The sequence below is a fragment of the Capricornis sumatraensis genome, chromosome 9 (assembly GCF_032405125.1).
Source record: "Capricornis sumatraensis isolate serow.1 chromosome 9, serow.2, whole genome shotgun sequence".
In the NCBI taxonomy this organism is placed as follows: domain Eukaryota; kingdom Metazoa; phylum Chordata; class Mammalia; order Artiodactyla; family Bovidae; genus Capricornis; species Capricornis sumatraensis.
The window spans coordinates 60611435-60631550 of NC_091077.1; the positions used below are offsets into that span (position 1 = coordinate 60611435).

Sequence of the window (20116 nt, forward strand, 5' to 3'; positions counted from 1 at the left end):
GAGGCAGCAGGGCAGGAAGCAAGGGGCACCATGAACCCAGGACGAGATGCCCCAGCATCTCCAGTGTCTTCCACAGAGGGGCATGCGATCCACAGATGACGGTTACACAGGACTTTTGGGAGGGGATCTGCAGACAGTTTTTCCCCACTTCAGATACTTTATTTTAATTCAGTATTTTAATGTATATTAGAAAAAATATAATTAGTACAGAAACCCATGAATTTATTCATTGTTATCAATGTATAGTACAACACTGTTTTAAAAAGTGAGTTTATTAAAAAATTAAGGTGGTACAGATCTGGCAAAAATCATAAAAGGGGAAACTCTGGACTCAAGTTGAAAAACTGAGCTGAATGAAGATTAAAACAAGGCCCCTGGAGTCAAGAAGGCCAGGTTTGGATCCCAACTCAGCACTTTACTAACTGCATGATCCCAGAGGAGTTATGGAGCCTCTCTGAGCCCCGTTGATTCAGCAGTAAAATGAAAATAACAATACTGACCTTGAGAGCTGATGTAAAGACTAGGTGGTGCAGTGCGGTTCAGCACGAGGCAAGCTCTCAGAAGGTGATGGCCATTCACAGTAACTGCAGCCAGAACACCCCTGGGGTAGCTGTTACAAGAAGGGACTGGGGGCACTTGGAGAAGGGAAAGGCAATTTCTGCCTCCTGGGAAGACAGTCCTGCAGGGAGGAGTAGCCTTGCTTGGACAGGGGGCCAGAGGTGCCAGCACCAGGAAAACAGTTTTCATTCCAGTCCAAGGAAGAACTTTTTGTCTCTCCAGAGCTGTTCCAAATGAACTGGGTTGCCTCGGTGGGGAATGGGCTCCCTGTCACCGGGGTAAACAAGCGGAAGCTAGAAAGAGTGCACGCAGGGTAGGGTTAGTGGTTTTGTGAGGTTCTGAGATGACTTTTCAAGGTCCACTGTAGTGCTGAGAAGCTGTATTGGACGCAGTCACATTCATGAATGGCGGTGACTTCCTCTACCACTGAAAAGGGTGATCCACAGCCAGATAATGTTCTGTATGTCCTGCAGGACATCGAGGGTACTTGCCAGCTGGAAAACTGGAGGTGTACCATGTGATCCCCAGTGAGGAGGAGCTTAGAGGGCAGGCGAGGCCTCACAAAGACTCCCAACATCAGACACCAGAGCCCACCTCGGCCCCGGTCCCCTCTGTTCCAACTGTGACCCAGGTGAGCCTAGAAGAGGGGTGGGGGCCATCTGGAGTGGGGCTTTGATTTTCATCCGGTCAGGAGGAGTTACTACCCTGTGGAGGGGCCAGGGCCTTGGTCAGTGGCCACACCAGTTTCCGTGTACCTGGAGAAAGCAGACTCTCGTCCCTGCCATGTCAAGAGCAGAGAGCTAATCCTTTACTCTCCAGTAAGCACAGCAAGTGGGATTATTTCATTCATTCAGTCAGTCATGCATTAATTATTCAGTATACGCCAGGCACTGTGTTAGATGAGAGATACAGTGATGAGCAGAGGTCAACCTTGGCTCTTGACTTCCTCAAATTTACAATCTAGGAGGTGGGGGAAACAGTGATTAATAAAATAATTATATAAATGATCTTAAAGTTCTATTAGTGATAGGAGCCAGAGCCTTAAGTGAGGGAGAGGATTAGGGAAGGTTTTTCTGAAAAGAATCATGCTTTTGCTCAGATTTGAAGGATGAATAGGAAGTAATTGGATAAAGGGGTGTGAATGGGAAGAGCTTCCCTGAAAACATGCCTAGCAAATGCAAAGGCCCAGGGCTGGGGAGGACACAGTTAGTAAGGAACTGAGGGGAGCCAGCAAGGCAGAGGCAGTGAGGTGCTGTTGAAGAGGTGAGGTGGGGCCAGCCATTGGGGCCTGTGGCCTTGGCAAGGGTGTCGGTCTTTCTCATAAAAAGCCATGGGAAACTTGTACATGCATGTTCATCGCAGCGTTATTCATATCAGCCCCTAAGTGGAAACAACCTATGTCTATCAACTGATGAAAGAATAAACAAAATCTGGCATATCCATGCAATTTCAAATATTATTCAGCCAAGAGAAAGTATGACGTCCTGACACATGCTACCGCACGTAGCTCGATACAGAAGACCATGTAACGTGTGATTCTCTATTCAGAATGTGTAGGATAGACAGTTACATTGGGACAGAAAATAGACCAGTGGTTGTCAGGGGCTCGGGGCAAGGGGAGTAGGGTCTCTTTTTGGGATGATGAAGATGTTTCTGGAATTAGACAGTGATGGTGATGGCACAACTCTGAGAACATACTAAAAACTACTGAATTGTACACTTTGAAAGGGTGGAGTGTATGTATGTGCATTATATCTCAAAGCAAAAAGTGATGGGAAGGCTTTGCAGAGCCAAATCCTAGGGGGAAGAAGGTCAGTGGAGTCACTATGAGGGTTGATTGAGGTAGTTAGCCGCTGGCACATGGGAGCGTCAGTAAATGGAGGCAGCATGCACGGTTATGGAGAAGGAACTTCACAGGTGATGAATGAGCAGCAGAAAGGACCCAGGCCCAGGGGCAGGGGCCCAGAGGCTTGCAGTGAATAGCCGGGGAGCCTGGAGTGGGCTGAGGGAGGGCTGCATAGAAGCCCGTGGAAGCTGTGATGTACAGCTCTGGCACGTTTTGAGAAGCTTCTCAGGCCAGTGCCAGGAGAATTAGCTAGAAGTGCTACACCAGGGCTGCCTCCAGCTGGACACACTCACCCATTGGCAAAGGACCCACAAGGGAGGCTGGCCACCCAACTCAACACCATCGCCAGCCAATGTGGATGGTGTCCCCAGAACCCCCACCTAGGGGCTCATGTGGAGAGCTTAGCTGTCCATCAGCCCAGAGACATGAGCTGCTTCCTCTTTGTTTGTGGGTCTGCTCAGTGGGACTCACATGGGGTCATTCCAGTCCCTTGTTGCCTCTGACTGTTCCTGGTCCATAGTAATAAAAGTCATGGTAGGGGCTTCCCTAGTGGCTCAGTGGTAAAGAATCCACCTGCCAATGCAGGAGACACGGGTCTGACCCCTGATCCGGGAAGATGCCGCATGCCATGAGGTAACTGAGCCCATGCACCACAACCGTTGGGCCTGTGCTCTGAAGCTTGGGCGCCACAACCACTGAAGCCTGCACATCCTAGAGCTGGCGCCCTACAACAAAAGAAGCCACCTCCATGAGAAGTCCACACCCCACAACTAGAGGAGCAGAGCAACTAGAGAAAGCCACAGCAACAAAGACCCAGCGCAGCCAAAAATAAAAAGTCATGGTAGAAACAACCGAAGCAGGGAATTACCTGGTCATCCAGTAGTTAGAACTCGGCACTTTCACTCATGAGGCCTGGGTTCCATCTCTCGTCAGAGAACTGAGATCCCTCAAGCTGCATGGAATGGCCAAAATAATAATAATAGTTGTGAAGTTGCTCAGTCGTGTTCGACTCTTTGCAACCCCACAGACTGTAGCCTGCCCAGGCTCCTCCGTCCATGGGATTTTCCAGGCAAGAATACTGGAGTGGGTTGCCATTTCCTTCTCCAGAGGGTCTTCCCAACCCAGGGATCAAACCTGGATCTCCTGCTTTGTAGGCAGACGCTTTTACCGTCTGAGCCACCAGGGAAGTCAAAGCAGCCTGCATTTGTTGAGCCATTACTATGTACCAGGCACAGGCATTCATTCATTAAGTTCCCACAATTACCTGGAGGGAAGAATATCATACTTCCATGTTACAGATGATGAAACTGAGGCCCAAGGAGGTAAAATATTATCCTAAGTGCTCTCCCCTTCATTAGTGTCTTTTTTTGGGGATCCTTTACCTAAAAAGTAATAAAGTTGTCCAGTCATCCCTCCTGTCTCTACACCAAGCTGGGAAATTGGTCTGGACCGATGACACCCTTGGATCTGAGAAGGGTAGTGAGGAAGGGACTCTGAGTCTTCTGCTCAGTAGGATGGCAGCAGTGGGCTGAGAGCACCCCTCCTGAGGTCAGACAGGTCAGCTCCACTGCTATGTGATTTTGAATTAGTTCCTTGATGTCTCTGAGTCTCAATTTTCTTATCTGAAAAAAGGAGGAAATAGAATTATAGAATTGTGAAAATCAAAACCAGGCGAAGAGCCTGCCATCCAGTAGGTATTAGCAGAGTGGAAGTAGCTGACATCTTTGGACAAAGGACGCATTTGGGAGGCAGTGACTGCCCAGCCACTGAGTCGGGTGGCAGGGAAGAGGGGAAACAGCTTCTCTGGGTTGGGTTTGTCCGTCCTCTCACCCTGACCACTTCTGTATCATTCCCCATGTCTTTCAGGTGGTGGCCGTGTACCCCTTTGTGGCCAGAAGCAGCCATGAAGTGAGTCTGCAGGCAGGCCAGCGGGTGACTGTGCTGGAGGCCCAGGACAAGAAGGGGAACCCAGAATGGAGCCTTGTTGAAGTAAATGGACAGAGGGGCTACGTGCCTTCCAGCTTCCTGGCCAGGGCCCCAAGTCCAGCTCCGTGGGGCTGGAGTTTGCCTTCTTAGGGTGCCCTCCTTGAAGTCCATGTTCCAGGAGGGTTGGAGGCTGTGACCCTGGGAAGGAAAAGAAGCAAAGAGAAGGTGGGGGTGAATGAGGAGATCAGGTCAGGGCGGGGTGAAGGGCATGGAGAAGGTAACCAGAAGATGAGCCTTGCAGAACGCCTGGTGTGGGTGGGCACGAAAGGCCCCAACCAGGGCAGCTCATTATATCTGCCTGGAGAGGGCGTTCCAACCTGAGTCGCAGCACCCTGGATGGCAGGTCCCAGCTGATGCGCCAGGACTTGCTTGTGGCCAGTCTTACCTGTGCTCCTGCCCCAGCCTGTCCACGGGAGTGGGTCACCTAGATGAGCATTACCTGTGTGCTGTGTGGTTGCATGGAGGGCCCCTAGAGAGTCCAGAACTGCCTGGCCTGACAGCTCACTTCCTTTCTGTGATAAAGACACCATAGCTGACCAGTTGGCTTTTATTTCTCTAAAGTGGGAGCTGAATTACCTTGGGCAGTGAACACACAGGAGCCCTCTCTAGCAGGGAATGAGGGCTTGTCAGGGCAGTAGAAAGGTTCCCAGGAGTCTTTTGGCTGGGCCTGGAATGGGTGTGAGCAAGTCACGATTCTGGAATGTGTGTAGGCAAATGCAGAGGCTGCTCCAGAGGAGAGGGGTTTTTGAGGGTGTGTTAGGTGGGGTGTGTGAAGTTGTACAGTTGAGGTGTGTGTTAGGTTGGCAGCAGTTGTACACTGCTGCCGTGTTCTCTGGACTAGGGGACAAAGGGCCATGCAAATCACAGAGGAAACTGTGAAGCAGGTAACTAAAGACCTGGTGGGTGGGTAATGACTTAGTTTCCTATTTCTGGAAGAAGGGGAGCCAGGGGAACCCCCAGTGGTTTCAGGAGGGTGCTGAAGGCCTGGAGGCTACAGTGGAGGTGATGTCAGTTGGCTGTGGAACCTCAGACATAGAGCACAACCTCGGTTTTCACATCTATTAAGACCTAACTCAGGCTTGTGATGAGAATGAGGAGATGCCAAAGTTTTGGAAGCTGCTTGTGAATCATGAAGTGTGACATAAATGTAAAACTGCAGGTTGTGCAGGAAGTGGTCTCAGGATGGCCCCAGGCATCAACTGGCCACTCTCCATGCCCATGGCCATGACCAACATTAATAATCAGTGTGCCATCCTTTCCTTTAAGCCCAGGATCCCTCCCAGTGCTGCATTCTAGGTAACCAAACTTTTGAACTTGGTGAGATCACATTAATTGTCATCCCTTTCTAGAACCTAGAAATTGAAGCCTCTCAAAAGAGTTCCTGTTCAAGGAAGACTGACTACCAGGGCAAATTTGGGTGCAGCAGCTATGGATCATCATTTCTAAGTTGTTGCTTTGGGCTCAGATAAGTTGTAAGATTCACAGGAGAGAGAAAAGGTGATTCAGTGTACCTTTTAAAACAAATGATAAATTTCAGAACAAATCCACATTAGATTATGTGTAAAAACAGGTGGCAGTTTAGACTTAATTCCAAGAATACCTCTGTATTATAACTGTAGTGCCTAAAATTGTTAGCTCTGGTTTTTGGAGAGCCTTTAATAAGTTTATACATGTCCGTGTCAGACAGTCTGTAACTTACCTCCTCTGGGCTTGTGAAAGCATGAAGGCTGCATACATAATGCAAGAGAAACTCAGTCCCCACAACCTTTCACCCAGCACAAAATTGACTCTAAGATGCTCATGACTCATTTTCCTTTCTCTTCCTTGCTCAGATTTCTGATGCAAACAAGTAGCCCAGGAGAACAGGTAATAAAATAGGAAATGCAGCTGTGGTAGAACCACTGTGGTTCTACAGTACTTTTGAGAGCCTACTGTTGGCACTGGGGCAGCTTTCAACTATGACTGAAGTGAGGTTCCCACTCAGAGATGCTGATGCAATTTGTCTGGAGTGTGGCCCAGCCTCAGGAAATCAGAGAGCTCCTCAAGTACTTCCAGTGTGTGGCCAGGGTTGGAGATCTCTGCCCTGGACACACAGTGCTGGTCGAGATAGACCTGGGGTCAGAAATGGTCACAGGCTCTAACCTAGGATGTGCCCCATCTGAACTTTGTACTTGCTGAGATGCTTTAAACAGGCAGCGTGAGAGGAGGTTTGAAACAGGACAGCCTGTTCTTTCAGGTCCTAGAATGTATATTTATTAAGTGCCATTAAAAGGGACCTGAACAAAACTGGATGTTCTTGTAGGCAGAAGGGAGAAAACTGAAATATACTTGGTAACCAAGTCTATCTCACAAAAGGAAAATAAAAATGTGTTCAGTAACACATGGGTTGTGGTTTTTCATACCAGGGAATGAGATTAAAAGTCACTGAAGGGTAAGGAAATGCATAACTGAGAATATGGAGAATGGCCTGAATTTTCTCCAGAGGACTTGGTGTAATGTGCCTTTCCCCTCCAGATGCCTAGAACCATTGCACTGTCTTATTTATTTCAATGCTGGGCCATCACATATTAGACTCGCAAAGGTATTTGCCTATGACTAGAACACTTCCAAGAGTTGAAGACTGATTCACGAGGGTGCCTCTTGCTCCCTGCAATGAAGTTTAACCTTTTGGGCTCCAACCTAGTTTTAGACATGGGGACCAGATTACAATATCTCCGTGCTCAAAAAGATGAGCAAATTCTTGGTTAATGTGCTGAGTTCTAGCTTGGTGAATAACTGATGTCAGCTACTGGGAATAAAGGTCTTAAAGATGAAATGTTGCTGAAATTTGTGTGACTCTAACCATTGGAGCTTTGCTCACTAGACACTTGCTGTATATAAAAATGGCACCTCATTTATTCATGTGTTCATTTAATGAGTGTCTCCTGCATATCTTCAGTGCCTCCAGGAGTTGGCCTTGGCTGTTGGGGATGCAGTGAGAAGTCCAAGATCGGGGCCCTGCCCTCCCAAAGCTTATACTGATGAAGGAGGCAGGCAAGGCAACAGTTACACACAGTGTTAGTTGTTGATAACAACTTAGATAACAGGTGCCACCAGAGCCCAGGGGGAGGCCAGCCGCTGACTTAGACTTGGTGGCTAAGGAGGGCTTCCTGAAAGAAGTGATATCCAAGCTGATGGGAAATGGAATGGATGAAGGTGGGAGGGAGGGCATGTGCAAAGGTCCAGAGATAAGAGCAAGCATGGCTCATCTGGAAACTGAAATGCTGTAAGGCTGAAACACATGCTGTGTGTAGGGGTGGTGGGTGCAGTGGGAGATGGCTTAGTGAGCTGTGCATGGTAAGGAGCTTTGGGGTTTATTGTGAAGGCAGTCAGGGGGCACTAAAGGGTTTCAAGCAGAAGAGTGACACCCGGGATTGTGGTTTAGGATGCAAGTTCTAGTTCATCCCTGGATCTCCCTAAGCATCTGTCCCATGCCTCAAGTTATAGATGTTCAATACATGTTGCTCAGGTAACACCCAGATGGGATTGGGACACCAAAGCCTGTCTCCAAGTATCTCCCATCCAGCTATAAAGGATATATGAGCATCAAGCAGTTACCTGGTACCACAGGGCAGAATGCTGTCAGCCCCAGAAGTTGTTGTGGCCAAGGCTTCTAGATGTTCAGACAAGGAGGAGCTTTGAGGATGCTGAGGGGATCAGGGAGGCTTTCTGGAGGAAGTGGGGCTTGTGCTGGGTTTGTGGATAAATAGGATTGGGGAGCTGACTGAGCCACAAGGCTTCCCCGGTACCTCAGTGGTAAAGAATCTGCCTGCAATGCGGGAGACCTAGGTTCGATTCCTGGGTTGGAAGATCCCCTGGAGAAGGGCATGGCTACCCATGCCAGTGTTCTTGCCTGGAGAATTCCATGGACAGAGGATCCTGACAGGTTACAGTCCATAGGGTCTCAAAGAGTTGGACACAACTAAGTGACTAAGCACATAGGATTGGGAAAAGGGAAAGGGAAGACTTCTCAGGCCCTGGAAAGCAGCATCGTGGTTTAAGTGTCTAGCACTTGGCCTTAATGTGTAGGCCTTACAAGGGTAAGGGCCTACCTGGCCACAGCCAAGTAGCAAACTTATTTACTACAAGTTTGTGCATGTGAAGAAGCTTGATGGGGTTCCCCAGCCTGCCCCTTGGTCTTCTGTTTTTCTTATCAGTAATTTTTGAACTTCCTTTTTCTGAGTCAGGGTGGGCACCTTTCCCATTGAGGGTAATCCAAGACATGGGCTGGAGTGTCCCAGATGTTTTTCTCATCTGTAAAGTGTGTGCAATTCCTCTTCTCGCAGGGCAAGTGAGAGGATTGAAGGAAACGCTTGTGAACGGTGGTTGATCACAATGGGAGCGTCACTGCTGTGTAGTGAGGGAACTTGTGAACTCGGACCACTAGGTGGCAGTAGGGCTCTATCAGCTGAGATTGGGCCTGGAAGAGCCCCCGGTCAAATTGAAATACAGAGGCTGCCAGGCAGGTGGTGCAGATGGGAGGAAGGGCCAGATGAAAGACCCTAGGGAGTGGCAGGGGCTGTGACCAGCAGGAACACACTCCAGCTGCAGGAGCTTGCAGCTGCTCGGCTTCGGTCAGTGTTGCCACATCAGAATGAGGGCCAAGTGGTGCCAGGCATTCTGATATTTTGAGAGAAGTCAAATACCAGGGTTTTGTTTTGTTTTTTTTTTTTTTGATGTGAACTCTTCTGTGTGGAGATTGTGCAGGTCACAGAAGATCCCCCCCTAGTACATCTTCTGCCAGAGTGTGGGTTGGCTGCCCTGGTGGAGAATCTCCTCTGAAGAATTAGCTTCATGTCTATGTCCTGTGAAAGCCCTTCGTGTGTCTCCACTTCACTCACTACTTCATCAGACATTAATTTCCCTTCCTTGGATCTCTGGGGAGCACCGTTCTCTTTTATGCTATTGTTACTATTGTTGTCATCAAACTTCTGTTAGGTTGTGAGCCATATTTTCTGACCATCCATGAGGATCTCCATAGGACCTGTTTCACAAGGTTCTTTTGAGGAATAAATGAGCCAGGGCCTGGCTCATTAGCACTCAATAAACATACTTATCATTATTATGGGGACGTGAGGGGAGATGACATGACATTTGGAGGAAGGTTTGTAGGGCCTTTCTCTCAGTATAGGGGCTGGTGACAAGGCCTGGCCACTCCCTTATGTAGATGAAGCCCCCTGGCTTGTGAGGGCCTCGTGGAGACTGGTTCCAGCCCTTCCCTCAGAGGCTGCTGTTACACCCCAAAGGGATTCTTGGGACTTCCCCTGGTCTGGATCCCTGCTGCTGCATCTGGGTCAGGGTGGGCAGCATTCCCATCCAGGACAATCTCAGTCATGGGCAGGAGTGTCCTAGATTCTCCTGCCTCTCCCTGGTGATAGGACTTTCTGCAGTTCACTGCCTCAGGACAAGTCAGGCAGCAATTCAGGGATTCAGGCGATAATCAGGCATGCAGGCGCACTGAAGGAGGACTCTGCTCATAGGCTTAGGGCCCTTTGCATCCAGAAGCATCTTCTCAGGGTGTTCCCAGGAGACCCAGCAGCTTTGGGGACCAAAGCTCCTTGCTGGAGGTTCCAGTAGCAGATTCAGGAACAAAGAGAGGGGGAGATTAGATTTGTCCTTGCGGGCTCTGATTTATGCTGAGCTCAGGAGCACTAGTGAGTGCTGTTCCGTTAGGACTCAGGCAGCTCCCATGCTTCCAGGCACCTCAGGGTGGTGGTTCTGGGTTCCCTGCCTTGGACCCATGCATCAGGGGTCTGGGCAGCCTTGAGGCCTATGTGTAGGAAGGGAGCTCAGTGGCTGAAGGTTTGGAACAGCCTTGAGCCTCAGAAAAATTGAGGCCAGAGCGGGTGTAGGAGTTGCATCCACTTCTGAGCAGCTCTCATTTCCAGAGGTTAGTCATTTGCTTGCTCGCTCTCACATTTATTCCCTGACCAGCTCTGCTGTGTACTAGAGAGAACTACATTTCCCAAGCTCCTCTGACCTCTGATTTTCTGGTATGTTTGGCCAGTGGGAGACACTGGCAGGAAGGAGGAGAGGAGAACTCTAGATATTTCTCCCTCTCTCAGTTTCAGGCTGTATCTCTGCCTCGGCTGGTCTCCTCCATGGTTCCAGCTTCCACTGGATGTTCCTTGCCTCTTGGCCTTGGGAAGGCCTGGCTGTACTTCCAGTTTCTGTCAGATAGCGTCAGATACCGGCACTAGAAACACTGCCGCTTCCCTGCCTTCCTCCAACCTAGAGACTAGAGTGTCTTTTTGCTATTGTTAATCCCTGTGGTGCTTCTAGGATCTCCTTTAACCTGTGTAACTCCCTCCCCATGTCTCTCTGTTCACAAGTCATAGAGTGGTTCTCTTTCTGACTGGACAGTGACTCTTATGTGGCTTAGTGGCTAAGAGAACAGGGAGGTGGTGGATAGTGGAGCTGGAGCTCCAGATGCCTCTGCCCCTTGGGCTGCCCAGCCTTCAGAGGAGACTGGGAGCATCACCAAGTCTGCTACACCTTCCCTGGGTCAGGGAACAGTCGGGCCCTCCCCACCCAGAGCTCTTGACTGTTCAGCTGTAGACAGCAGCTGAGTGGGTCAGGCTCAGGGTCAGTGGCTGTGAGAATCTGCAGATCAACCCTTGTTTGGGGCAGCTGAAGCTGTTCCTACAGGGTCCAGAGAAGCAGACCCAGAGGAGACCCGCGGATCACTGTGTAAGAGCAGAGCCAGGCTGCATGCAGGAGGAGGGGATCACCTCCTTCTAGCCATAGGGCCTCGAGTCTGGCCCAGGCTCGGGAGGGGCAGTGAGAGAGGAACTGGAGGTGGGGCTTCTGGCCAGGGAAGAGCCTGCTTGTCTTGATTCTGGGGTCTCAGTGATTCTGGGCACATCAGCAGAGTCTCTGGTCTGGGAAAAGGCCAGTGCAGTAATAGCAATCACCGCAGCTTCTGTTCATGTCTCAGAGGGCTGTTTGAGGGAAGCCACTTTACATGATTAATCCAGTGCTGGCACATAGGAAGTTCTCAAGATCTGCAAGCTAAAGAAAAATAAAAACAAAAAAATAACCCCTACAAATCTCAACAGCAACCAGCCTCTGTGGACCTTATTCTATAGGCATTTCATGGAATAGGCTGGTGTCTAGTTTGCAGTAAAACCCAGGCCTCTCCCCTGGAGCGGGGCTGGGGCTGGCAACATAGTCCCAGCTGCCAGGGCCAGGAAGAGGGTCAAGTCAGGTGACAAGTTGTGAGGTTGGGAGATCACTGTGATCCCAGGACACACACCCCAGAGATATGGGGACAGATAGTAGGTGTCCAGAACTGCAATGGGGCACTTAAGGACAAGTATCACCTCATGTTCAGACAGGAAAGATATCAAGGCCAGGTCAGAGAGTGGGTACCAGTCTTTGGGTTGAAGTTCAAGTACTAGGCCCTGGGGACTTAGCAATCAGGTCCACTAAAATCAGGAACTGGCAGGAGGCAGGATTCAGCACTGGGCACGAGGAGCTTCATTTGGAGCCCTAGGGGCCAGAGCTGCTGGAAACTCTCCTATCTGAGGACAGGATTGAACCTAAGGAACAAGATGGGTTGCCTGTGGGTGAGGGGCTGGGATGGAGAGGGTATGGGATGAAGAGGCTGTGGGGGTCAGGAGCCCAGACTTCCCACTGCAAAGCATCCAAATTCAAATCCCGACTCCACACCTACCAGCTGTGTGACCTCATCGAACAAGTTACTTCATCTCCCTAAAACCTCACTTTCCTCTTTGTGGGTAAGCCAGGAAATAGTCCTACCTCAAAGGGCTGTTGGAATGTCGAGACGGGATCTTTCATGGAGGCGTTAGCACTGTGTCATGGAGGCATTAGCCCTGTGTCTGTGACGTAGGAATGCTGCTTGAATGATCCTCAAAGACACAGCCAGTTTTTCTGGCTCCCACCCCCTCCAAAGGATTCTTCCCAAGGTTTGCCCACCGTGACCCCAACCCGAGTCTCCTTTGCTCTAACATCTGTGTTTCTGACCCTTCACCACCTCAGGCTCTAAAAAATACCCCTTCACTGCGTAGGCGCTTTCCAAACTGAAAGCAAGTGGATGTCTTAAGAGGCCAAAGGTTGTCCCCCTGGGAACATAATGTGACCATGTCCTCGGATACTCCGTGGTGATTAGAGCTCGCCATCTTGGATTACTTCACCCTGTCAGGAAGCTCCCTCAGAGCCCAGGCAGAGCAGTGGAGATAGCCTTGCTGATACGCCTTTGTGGATATACTTTCTCCTGACGTTTGTTCCCTGCCACGTTTCTAAATGTTTTTTTCTCAAATTCTTTTTCACCCTTCTCCCACCCCTCTGACATGAGGCAGAGGCATGTACACAACTGGAAAAATCTTAACATCTACCTTCTTCCCCTTTACACTACCCCGCCCCCCACGCCCCCTCCAAGCCAGAGATTCCAAGGCATGGCACTTCCCCTTAGGAGTCATGTGTCCCCATCCCCACCTGAAAAAGCACAAAGTGAAATCGCTCAGTCGTGTCCGACTCTTTGCGACCCCATGGGACTGTAGCCTGCCAGGCTCCTCCGTCTGTGGGATTTTCCACCAAAAGCACTTGGTCCAGATTTGCTTTTCAGTTTTATGAAAAGGCACTTTTTGCACGTGCCTTTTGTCTTTCTTCGTGTATTACAATATGCACGTGATATATTATGTTTAATAAAATTGACTATGGAATTTGAATTGTATCTCTTTCTCTCCTAAGAGCCTGTCACACTTCCCTAGGCGCCTGTAAGGGACAGTGCCAACAAATACCTAATCTGCCACCATAAGCCCAGAAACACTCTTCCTGCAGTCTTCTCTCCATTGTTCATGCCAAAAACCCAGGATTCATTCCACTTCCTCTCTTCCTCTCAGCCCTCTATATTCAGTCCTTCAGCAAGGCCTGTCAACTTTACTTCCAGAACCTTCCCAGCTGGTCCACTTTTCCCCTCTCCACTCCCTCCACCCCTCCTGTCTCGCCCGAGCTCCTGAAGGAGCCCCCTGACACTCTCTCGATCCCCACCCCTGTGTTTTCCCCTCACCCACTCTCCACAGAACGAAGTGATCCTTCGGAAAACTAAATTAGAGAATGTCACGCCTGTGCTTAAATTCGAATAAGACCCAGACTCCTTACTCAGACCTAACCGGCCCTGCATAACGGACCCTGCCTCCCTCCCATGGCCTCACGTACCACCCTCCACCTTGATCACTGTAATTCGGCCAACACTTGCTTTCTTCCTTCTATTCCTCAATTACTCTAAGCTCCTTTCTGACTCAGGGACTCTGCACTGGCCTTTTCCTTCCCCAGGACACTCTTGTCCCAGATCTGCCCTTCGCTGGCTTCTTGCCACAGAGGTCAGCTTCTCAGCAATGCCTTCACTGACCACTCCATCTGGGTAGTCTCCAACCCTCTGCACTCTGACCCCAGCACTCACTATTCATCACCCTGTCTTCCTGTCATAATAGTTCGTGCCCCTCTCTCTTATTTTCTTGTTTATCTGTTTGTTGTTTGCTTTCCTCATTAGAAAGGAAGCTCCCCAAAGGTAAGGATTTTATCCATCTTGCATGTGTGCATGCTCAGTTGCTCAGTCATGTCTGACTCCATGAACAGTGGCCCGCCAGGCTCCTCTGTCCATAGGATTGTTCAGACAAGAATGGTGGAGTGGGTTGCCATTTCCTTCTCCAGGGGATCTTCTTGACCCAGGGACTGAACCCACATCTCCTATGTTTCTTGCATTGGTAGCAGATTCTTTACCTCTGAGGTACCTGGGAGGCCCTTTTATCCATCTTATTTAGTCCTAAATCCAAATAGTCTTTGGTATGTCCCAAATGGAGCGTGCTTGTACTAAAAAAATTATTCATAGTTTATCTGAAATTCAGATTTAACTAGGTGCCCTGAATTTAACTGGCAACCCTGCTTGAGACTCATGGTCCCACATCTTGGGAATATGGTCCCAATAGAATGAAACCAGTATGTGAAGAGAAGGGAGAAAATGAGACAAGAGAGAGGGTGGGGGAGAGGGAGAGAGACAGACAAAGACAGAACAGGACAGCAATAGAGAATGAGTGAGAGAGAGAGAGACAAAAGTCACAGGTAGACCAGTAGACACCCTCTGATGGGGTTCGTGTCTCACAGTGACCCACCCAGAGTCAGGGCCACCCCATCCTTTCTGTCGCTTGTTTGTTTACAGGTACCCATAAATTCCCCTTTTGCTTCAAAATAACAGCCAACATTCTCGAGCACTTGTGTGCGCCAGGCACTGGGCCAAGCTCTTTGGAGGCACTATCTCTTTTAGGCTGTCACCTCACACAGTTCTATGAGGGTGTTACTGTCGCTTGCTCTACAGAGGAACAGAGAAGTTAAATAACGTGCTCATGTTCACACAGACTCTGGGCTTCAAATCCAGGCAGAGCTTGACCACTACGTGGAGCAGCTGTCACTCATAATCAAGGGGGCCCTGAGTGGCTCACTGGACTGCTGACCCTCAAGGGGCAAGTTGGCATCATGTGTGGATTCAGGAGCCAAACTAGACAGGCTCAAATCCAACTTTCCTCACCCATGGTGTGACTTTGGGAAAAGTTCCCCAATTACCCTGAGCTCAGTTTCCCCTTCTGTAAAATGGTATTGACAGTAATAGTAGCTACAGCATAGGGTTGATATGAGGACTTAATTAATTAATGTCTCTATACACACACATAAGAAGTCATTAGATCAGATAAGCATTTAATAAATATTTACAGACATCTTTATTATTTTCAGCTCATCTCTGATGCCCAACACAGGATCTGGTACAAAGGAAGTCCTCATGGTTCCTGTGTGAGCGATGATAAGAATGAAGAATATTAATGAGAACCCTAATGACTGTTTATTCAGCACCTACTATGTACCAAGCATTGTGCTAAGCAACTTACATACATCTTTTCAGGCCATCCCCACAACAGCCTACTAAGTTGATATTGTCATCCCCATTTTACAGACAAGGAAACTGAAGCTATAAGAAAAGCCACAGAGAGAGGTCCAGAGCTAGGAGCTCAACCCTGGTTTATAAAGAAAGAACACTGGATCTGTGATTGCTTTGAAGAAGGCAGAAAGCAGACAGGCTTGCATTGAGATGTGTTCGTGTGGATTGACTTCTGAGTTCTTCCCATTCTCTTCATAAGCTCCTTCATGTCCGTTACAGATACCCTGTGTACTTGCCTTTTCATGCGCTATATCTCATTAGATGGGTATGGAGTCCCATTTTATGAAGGAGGCACAGGTACTTGCTGAAGGTCACAGGTGTTATGAACAGGCTCTGAACTTGGCTTCATCTGACTGCCAGTGCAGTCTTTGTCCCCTGTACTCAACCTCTGATCTCTGTAGAGAATGCCCCCTCCAGAGCATGATGTCCCTCAGACCTCCCAAAGACACCCACTTCTGACAATCCCCACTGCTAGCAACCCCCCAGCCTGGGACCTCCTTCACAAAGCCACCACCAGAGTCAGCTTCATGGTCCGGCCCCTGCTCATCCCTTCTTCTCCTTGAACTCTGTGCTCTGGCTGAGTTCAATCTACATTGCTCTCTCTGGTCCCCTTTGCACTCACTCCTTCACCTGGGTGGTGCACCCTTTCCCATTTCCCTCTCCTCCTACCAAATCATCTTTCAAATCTCAGTGGCATGTCAGTTCTTCCAGGAAGCCTTCCTTTCTTGGTTCAAGTGCTCTTCCTTTGTAGGCCTCTATTGGGTCCTCGGAGAAGGCAATGGCACCCCACTCCAGCACTCTTGCCTGGAAAATCCCATGGACAGAGGAGCCTGGAAGGCTGCAGTCCGTGGGGTCGCTAAGGGTCAGACACGACTGAGTGACTTCACTTTCATTTTTCACTTTCATGCACTGGAGAAGGAAATGGCAACCCACTCCAGTGTTCTTGCCTGGAGAATCCCAGGGACGGGGGAGCCTGGTGGGCTTCCGTCTACGAGGTTGCAGAGTTGGACCTGACTGAAGTGACTTAGCGGTAGCAGTAGCATTGGGTCCTTATCCCTATCTATTGAAATTGCCTTTTACCTGAGGTGCTCTCCTTTGCTCCAAGAGGGCAGGGCTATGTCTGCCTATTCACACTGCATCCCCAGAGCTTGGCCTGGGGTCAGGTACCTGGTTGGTGTTCAGTGAAATCTGGGTAATGAATGAGGGTTCCCTTCTATGTTTCATTGTACTGGCCTCAGTTTGCTGGCACATAGTAGGCTCTCAATGCAAATCTGTTGAATAGATAATGGATGACTGCATGAATAAACAAACAACATGGTTCAACATCCCCTGCCTCACATCTCTCTCTCCCTCTCCCTCTCTCTCTCTCTCTCTCACACACACACACACACACACACACACACACACACACACACACACTGGATTTGTTCACCCCTCTGCCTTGGTCTCTTGCAGAACAAAAGGGATTCCAGCTCCTTGTTTGAATGCTGTGGGGTTTTGAGGAGAAAAAAAAATACTGCTCCTTCAACAAGAAGAGTTTCAGGCGATGAAGGCCTTTCTTGCTGGCAAAGGGAGGAGGGACAATCGGGGCCTCAGCCCAGTTTCAGGATGGCCTCAGTTGGCCCCAGACTGACTAATAAAGTGTGAAATTGACTTCACCCCCCGCCACGTCTCCCCAGCCAGTGTGTCCCTGCAGCGTCTCCTCCTGCCACTGTGGACACAGTGCTGCCGCCATCCCCTCTGTCACTGGCAGACAGGCAGGTCATCAATGCCCACGCAGCCCCAGGGCCCAGCACTCTGCAGAGCCCTGGAAGCCATCTGGCCTTGGGCCAGGATGGGCTTTCAAAGCTAGAAGCATCCAATGTGGCATGTCTGACGCACCTCCTAAGTCAGCCGCTGGCCCCTCCTGGCCCTATTTACTCCTCTGGCACTGACTGCCGAGGCACGGGTGGGGGCTGGAAGCGGGGACAGCGTTAGGTGAGCTCTTTGAGATTTCACCCCACCCCATCCAGTCCACTGCACCAAATGCAGGACTGGAGAATAAGAGCGAAAGGGACCTCAGCAAACAATGAAAGCAGGGAGCTTTTAGGGGGCTTTCGGGGCTGCTTGGGAAATGATAGAAGGCCCCCAAACCTGTCCTTCCACCAGGACACTTTTCCACCCCAAAGGACCACTTTGGGGTCTATTTTGTTTATTTGCTTCTGTTTAAGATTTTCTAGGAAAAGAGGGATTCCGTGGCTCTGTTGTTCAACTGCTCAGTCGTGTCTGACTCTTTCTGACCCCGCGGACTGCAGCACGCCAGGCTGTCCAGTTCTTCACTATTTCCCAGAGTTTGCTCAAACTCATATCCATCGAATCAGTGATGCCATCCAACCATCTCGTCCTCTGTCATCCCCTTCTCCTCCTGCCTTCATCCCTTCCATGGCTCTAGTGAGTCCTAAAACCAGTGATCTGTCCAGCAGTCGTTCCCAAACCTGCCTGTGCATCAGAATCAACCAGGTGACTTGGTGAAAAAGATTGTGAGATCTGTAGCGTGTTCATCTGCTCAATACCCATTTCCTATTCTTCTGAAAAGAGCCCCTATTTTAGAGAGCTATTGTTGCCTCACATAGCCCCACAGAGTTTGGGTGATCTCCAGGGGTGAGCATGTTACCCAGGCTGGGCCAGTCACAGAGTAATCTGCCTAGGGGTATAAACTAGGCTGGAATGGGCAGCTGCAGGATTTTGGCAGAGCTGTAGGGGAAAAGATGCTCTCTTTTTCAGAGGCTGGTAGCTGTCAGACTGGAACTGCTGGCTAACAATGAAATCAACACAGAGGTAAATTTTGACAAGGAATGACAAAAGAGAGAGAGAGAGCTCATAGCATGTTATGAGCGCCTAGATCCAGCCATGTCTGAAGTTTACTCCTCTGGGCTATTCAAATGCATGAGCCAATAAATTCAGTTCAGTTCAGTCGCTCAGTCGTGTCCGACTCTTTGCGACCCCATGAATCGCAGCATGCCAGGCCTGCCTGTCCATCACCATCTCCTGGAGTTCACTCAGACTCACATCCATCGAGTCAGTGATGCCATCCAGCCATCTCATCCTCCGTCGACCCCTTCTCCTCCTGCCCCCAACCTCTCCCAGCATCAGAGTCTTTTCCAATGAGACAACTCTTCGCATGAGGGGGCCAAAGTGCTGGAGCTTCAGCTTTAGCATCATTCCTCCCAAAGAAATCCCAGGGCTGATCTCCTTCAGAATGGACTGGTTGGATCTCCTTGCAGTCCAAGGGACTCTTAAGAGTCTTCTCCAACACCACAGTTCAAAAGCATCAATTCTTCGGCGCTCAGCTGTCTTCACAGTCCAACTCTCACATCCATACATGACCACAGGATAAACCATAGTCTTGACTAGATGGACCTTAGTCGGCAAAGTAAAGTCTCTGCTTTTGAATATGCTATCTAGGTTGGTCATCACTTTTCTTCCAAGGAGTAAGTGTCTTTTAATTTCATGGCTGAAATCACCATCTGCAGTGATTTTGGAGCCCCCAAAAATAAAGTCTGACACTGTTTCTACTGTTTCCCCATCTATTTCCCATGCAGTGATGGGACCGGATGCCATGATCTTTGTTTTCTGAATGTTGAGCTTTAAGCCAACTTTTTTACTCTCCTCTTTCACTTTCATCAAGAGGCTCTTTAGCTCCTCTTCACTTTCTGCTATAAGGGTGGTGTCATCTGCATATCTGAGGTTATTGATATTTTTCCCGGCAATCTTGATTCCAGCTTGTGTTTCTTCCAGCCCAGCGTTTCTCATGATGTACTCTGCATAGAAGTTAAATAAGCAGGGTGACAATATACAGCCTTGACGTACTCCTTTTCCTATTTGGAACCAGTCTGTTGTTCCATGTCCAGTTCTAACTGTTGCTTCCTGACCTGCATACAGATTTCTCAAGAGGCAGGTTAGATGGTCTGGTATACCATCTCTTTCAGAATTTTCCACAGTTTATTGTGATCCACACAGTCAAAGGCTTTGGCATAGTCAATAAACTAAACTAAGCCAATAAATTACTCTTTTCTTTTTTCGTTTTCTTTCTCCTTCTTTTTTTTTTTTGCTTTTGCTTTAGTCACTTTGAGTTGGGTTTTTGCAATTTGTGACTGAAAGAGTCCAGACTAATACACAGACCCCACCTCAGATCTATTGACTCTTGATTCCCATTGATGGAGTCCAGGAATCTGGATTCTTCAAGAAGCTTCTGAGGAGGTTCTGATAAAGGGTCGCTACTTTATCAATCGTGTGGACGTCATTGAGATCCTTGTCCAATGATGTACAGACAAAAGTGATCCTTCCATATGTGGCCATTATAATTATATGTCAGAACTCTGTACATGGTCTTGACCCTCACAACAGCTTGATGAAGTACAGGTTATTCTTCCTATTTTACAGATGAGAACACTGAGGCCTAGAGATGTGGTGAATGAATGTATTCAAGGGCACACAGCTAGTAAGCGACAGATCTAGGCATAGGAGTCTCTGAAGTACATCCTTTTTCTACTACTCTACGTGTTCCAGAGGGGCTGTGCAACATGCTTAGAGCCTCCACACCCAGTGTTGGAAATGTCCTCTCTCTTCAGAAGCTCTTTCAATAAGCAGAGCCTATCTGAGTCACCTAGTGTCTTGTGGCCACAGTAAGAGAGGACTCCAATGTGATGGGCCTGAGCAACAAGGATAATGTATTATACTACACTCTAAGAAGCCCA

At 49.0% G+C, this 20116-nt stretch overlaps 1 protein-coding gene and 1 non-coding gene across 2 annotated transcripts in view; one reads left to right on the forward strand and one right to left on the reverse strand.

Moving 5' to 3' along the window:
- The window catches only part of ARHGEF37 (Rho guanine nucleotide exchange factor 37), a 38430-nt gene extending 33899 nt beyond the window's left edge, over positions 1–4531 (forward strand). The window contains exons 11-12 of the mRNA XM_068981295.1: positions 1032–1189; positions 4271–4531. Coding sequence (XP_068837396.1) covers positions 1032–1189; positions 4271–4480 — 368 coding nt within the window. The 3' untranslated portion in view covers positions 4481–4531. The remainder of the gene's footprint in view (positions 1–1031; positions 1190–4270) is intronic.
- Positions 3518–3590, reverse strand: TRNAC-ACA (transfer RNA cysteine (anticodon ACA)). The gene has a single exon. It is a non-coding gene; the product is annotated as a tRNA-Cys (tRNA).
- Positions 4532–20116: the final 15585 nt, after the last annotated feature.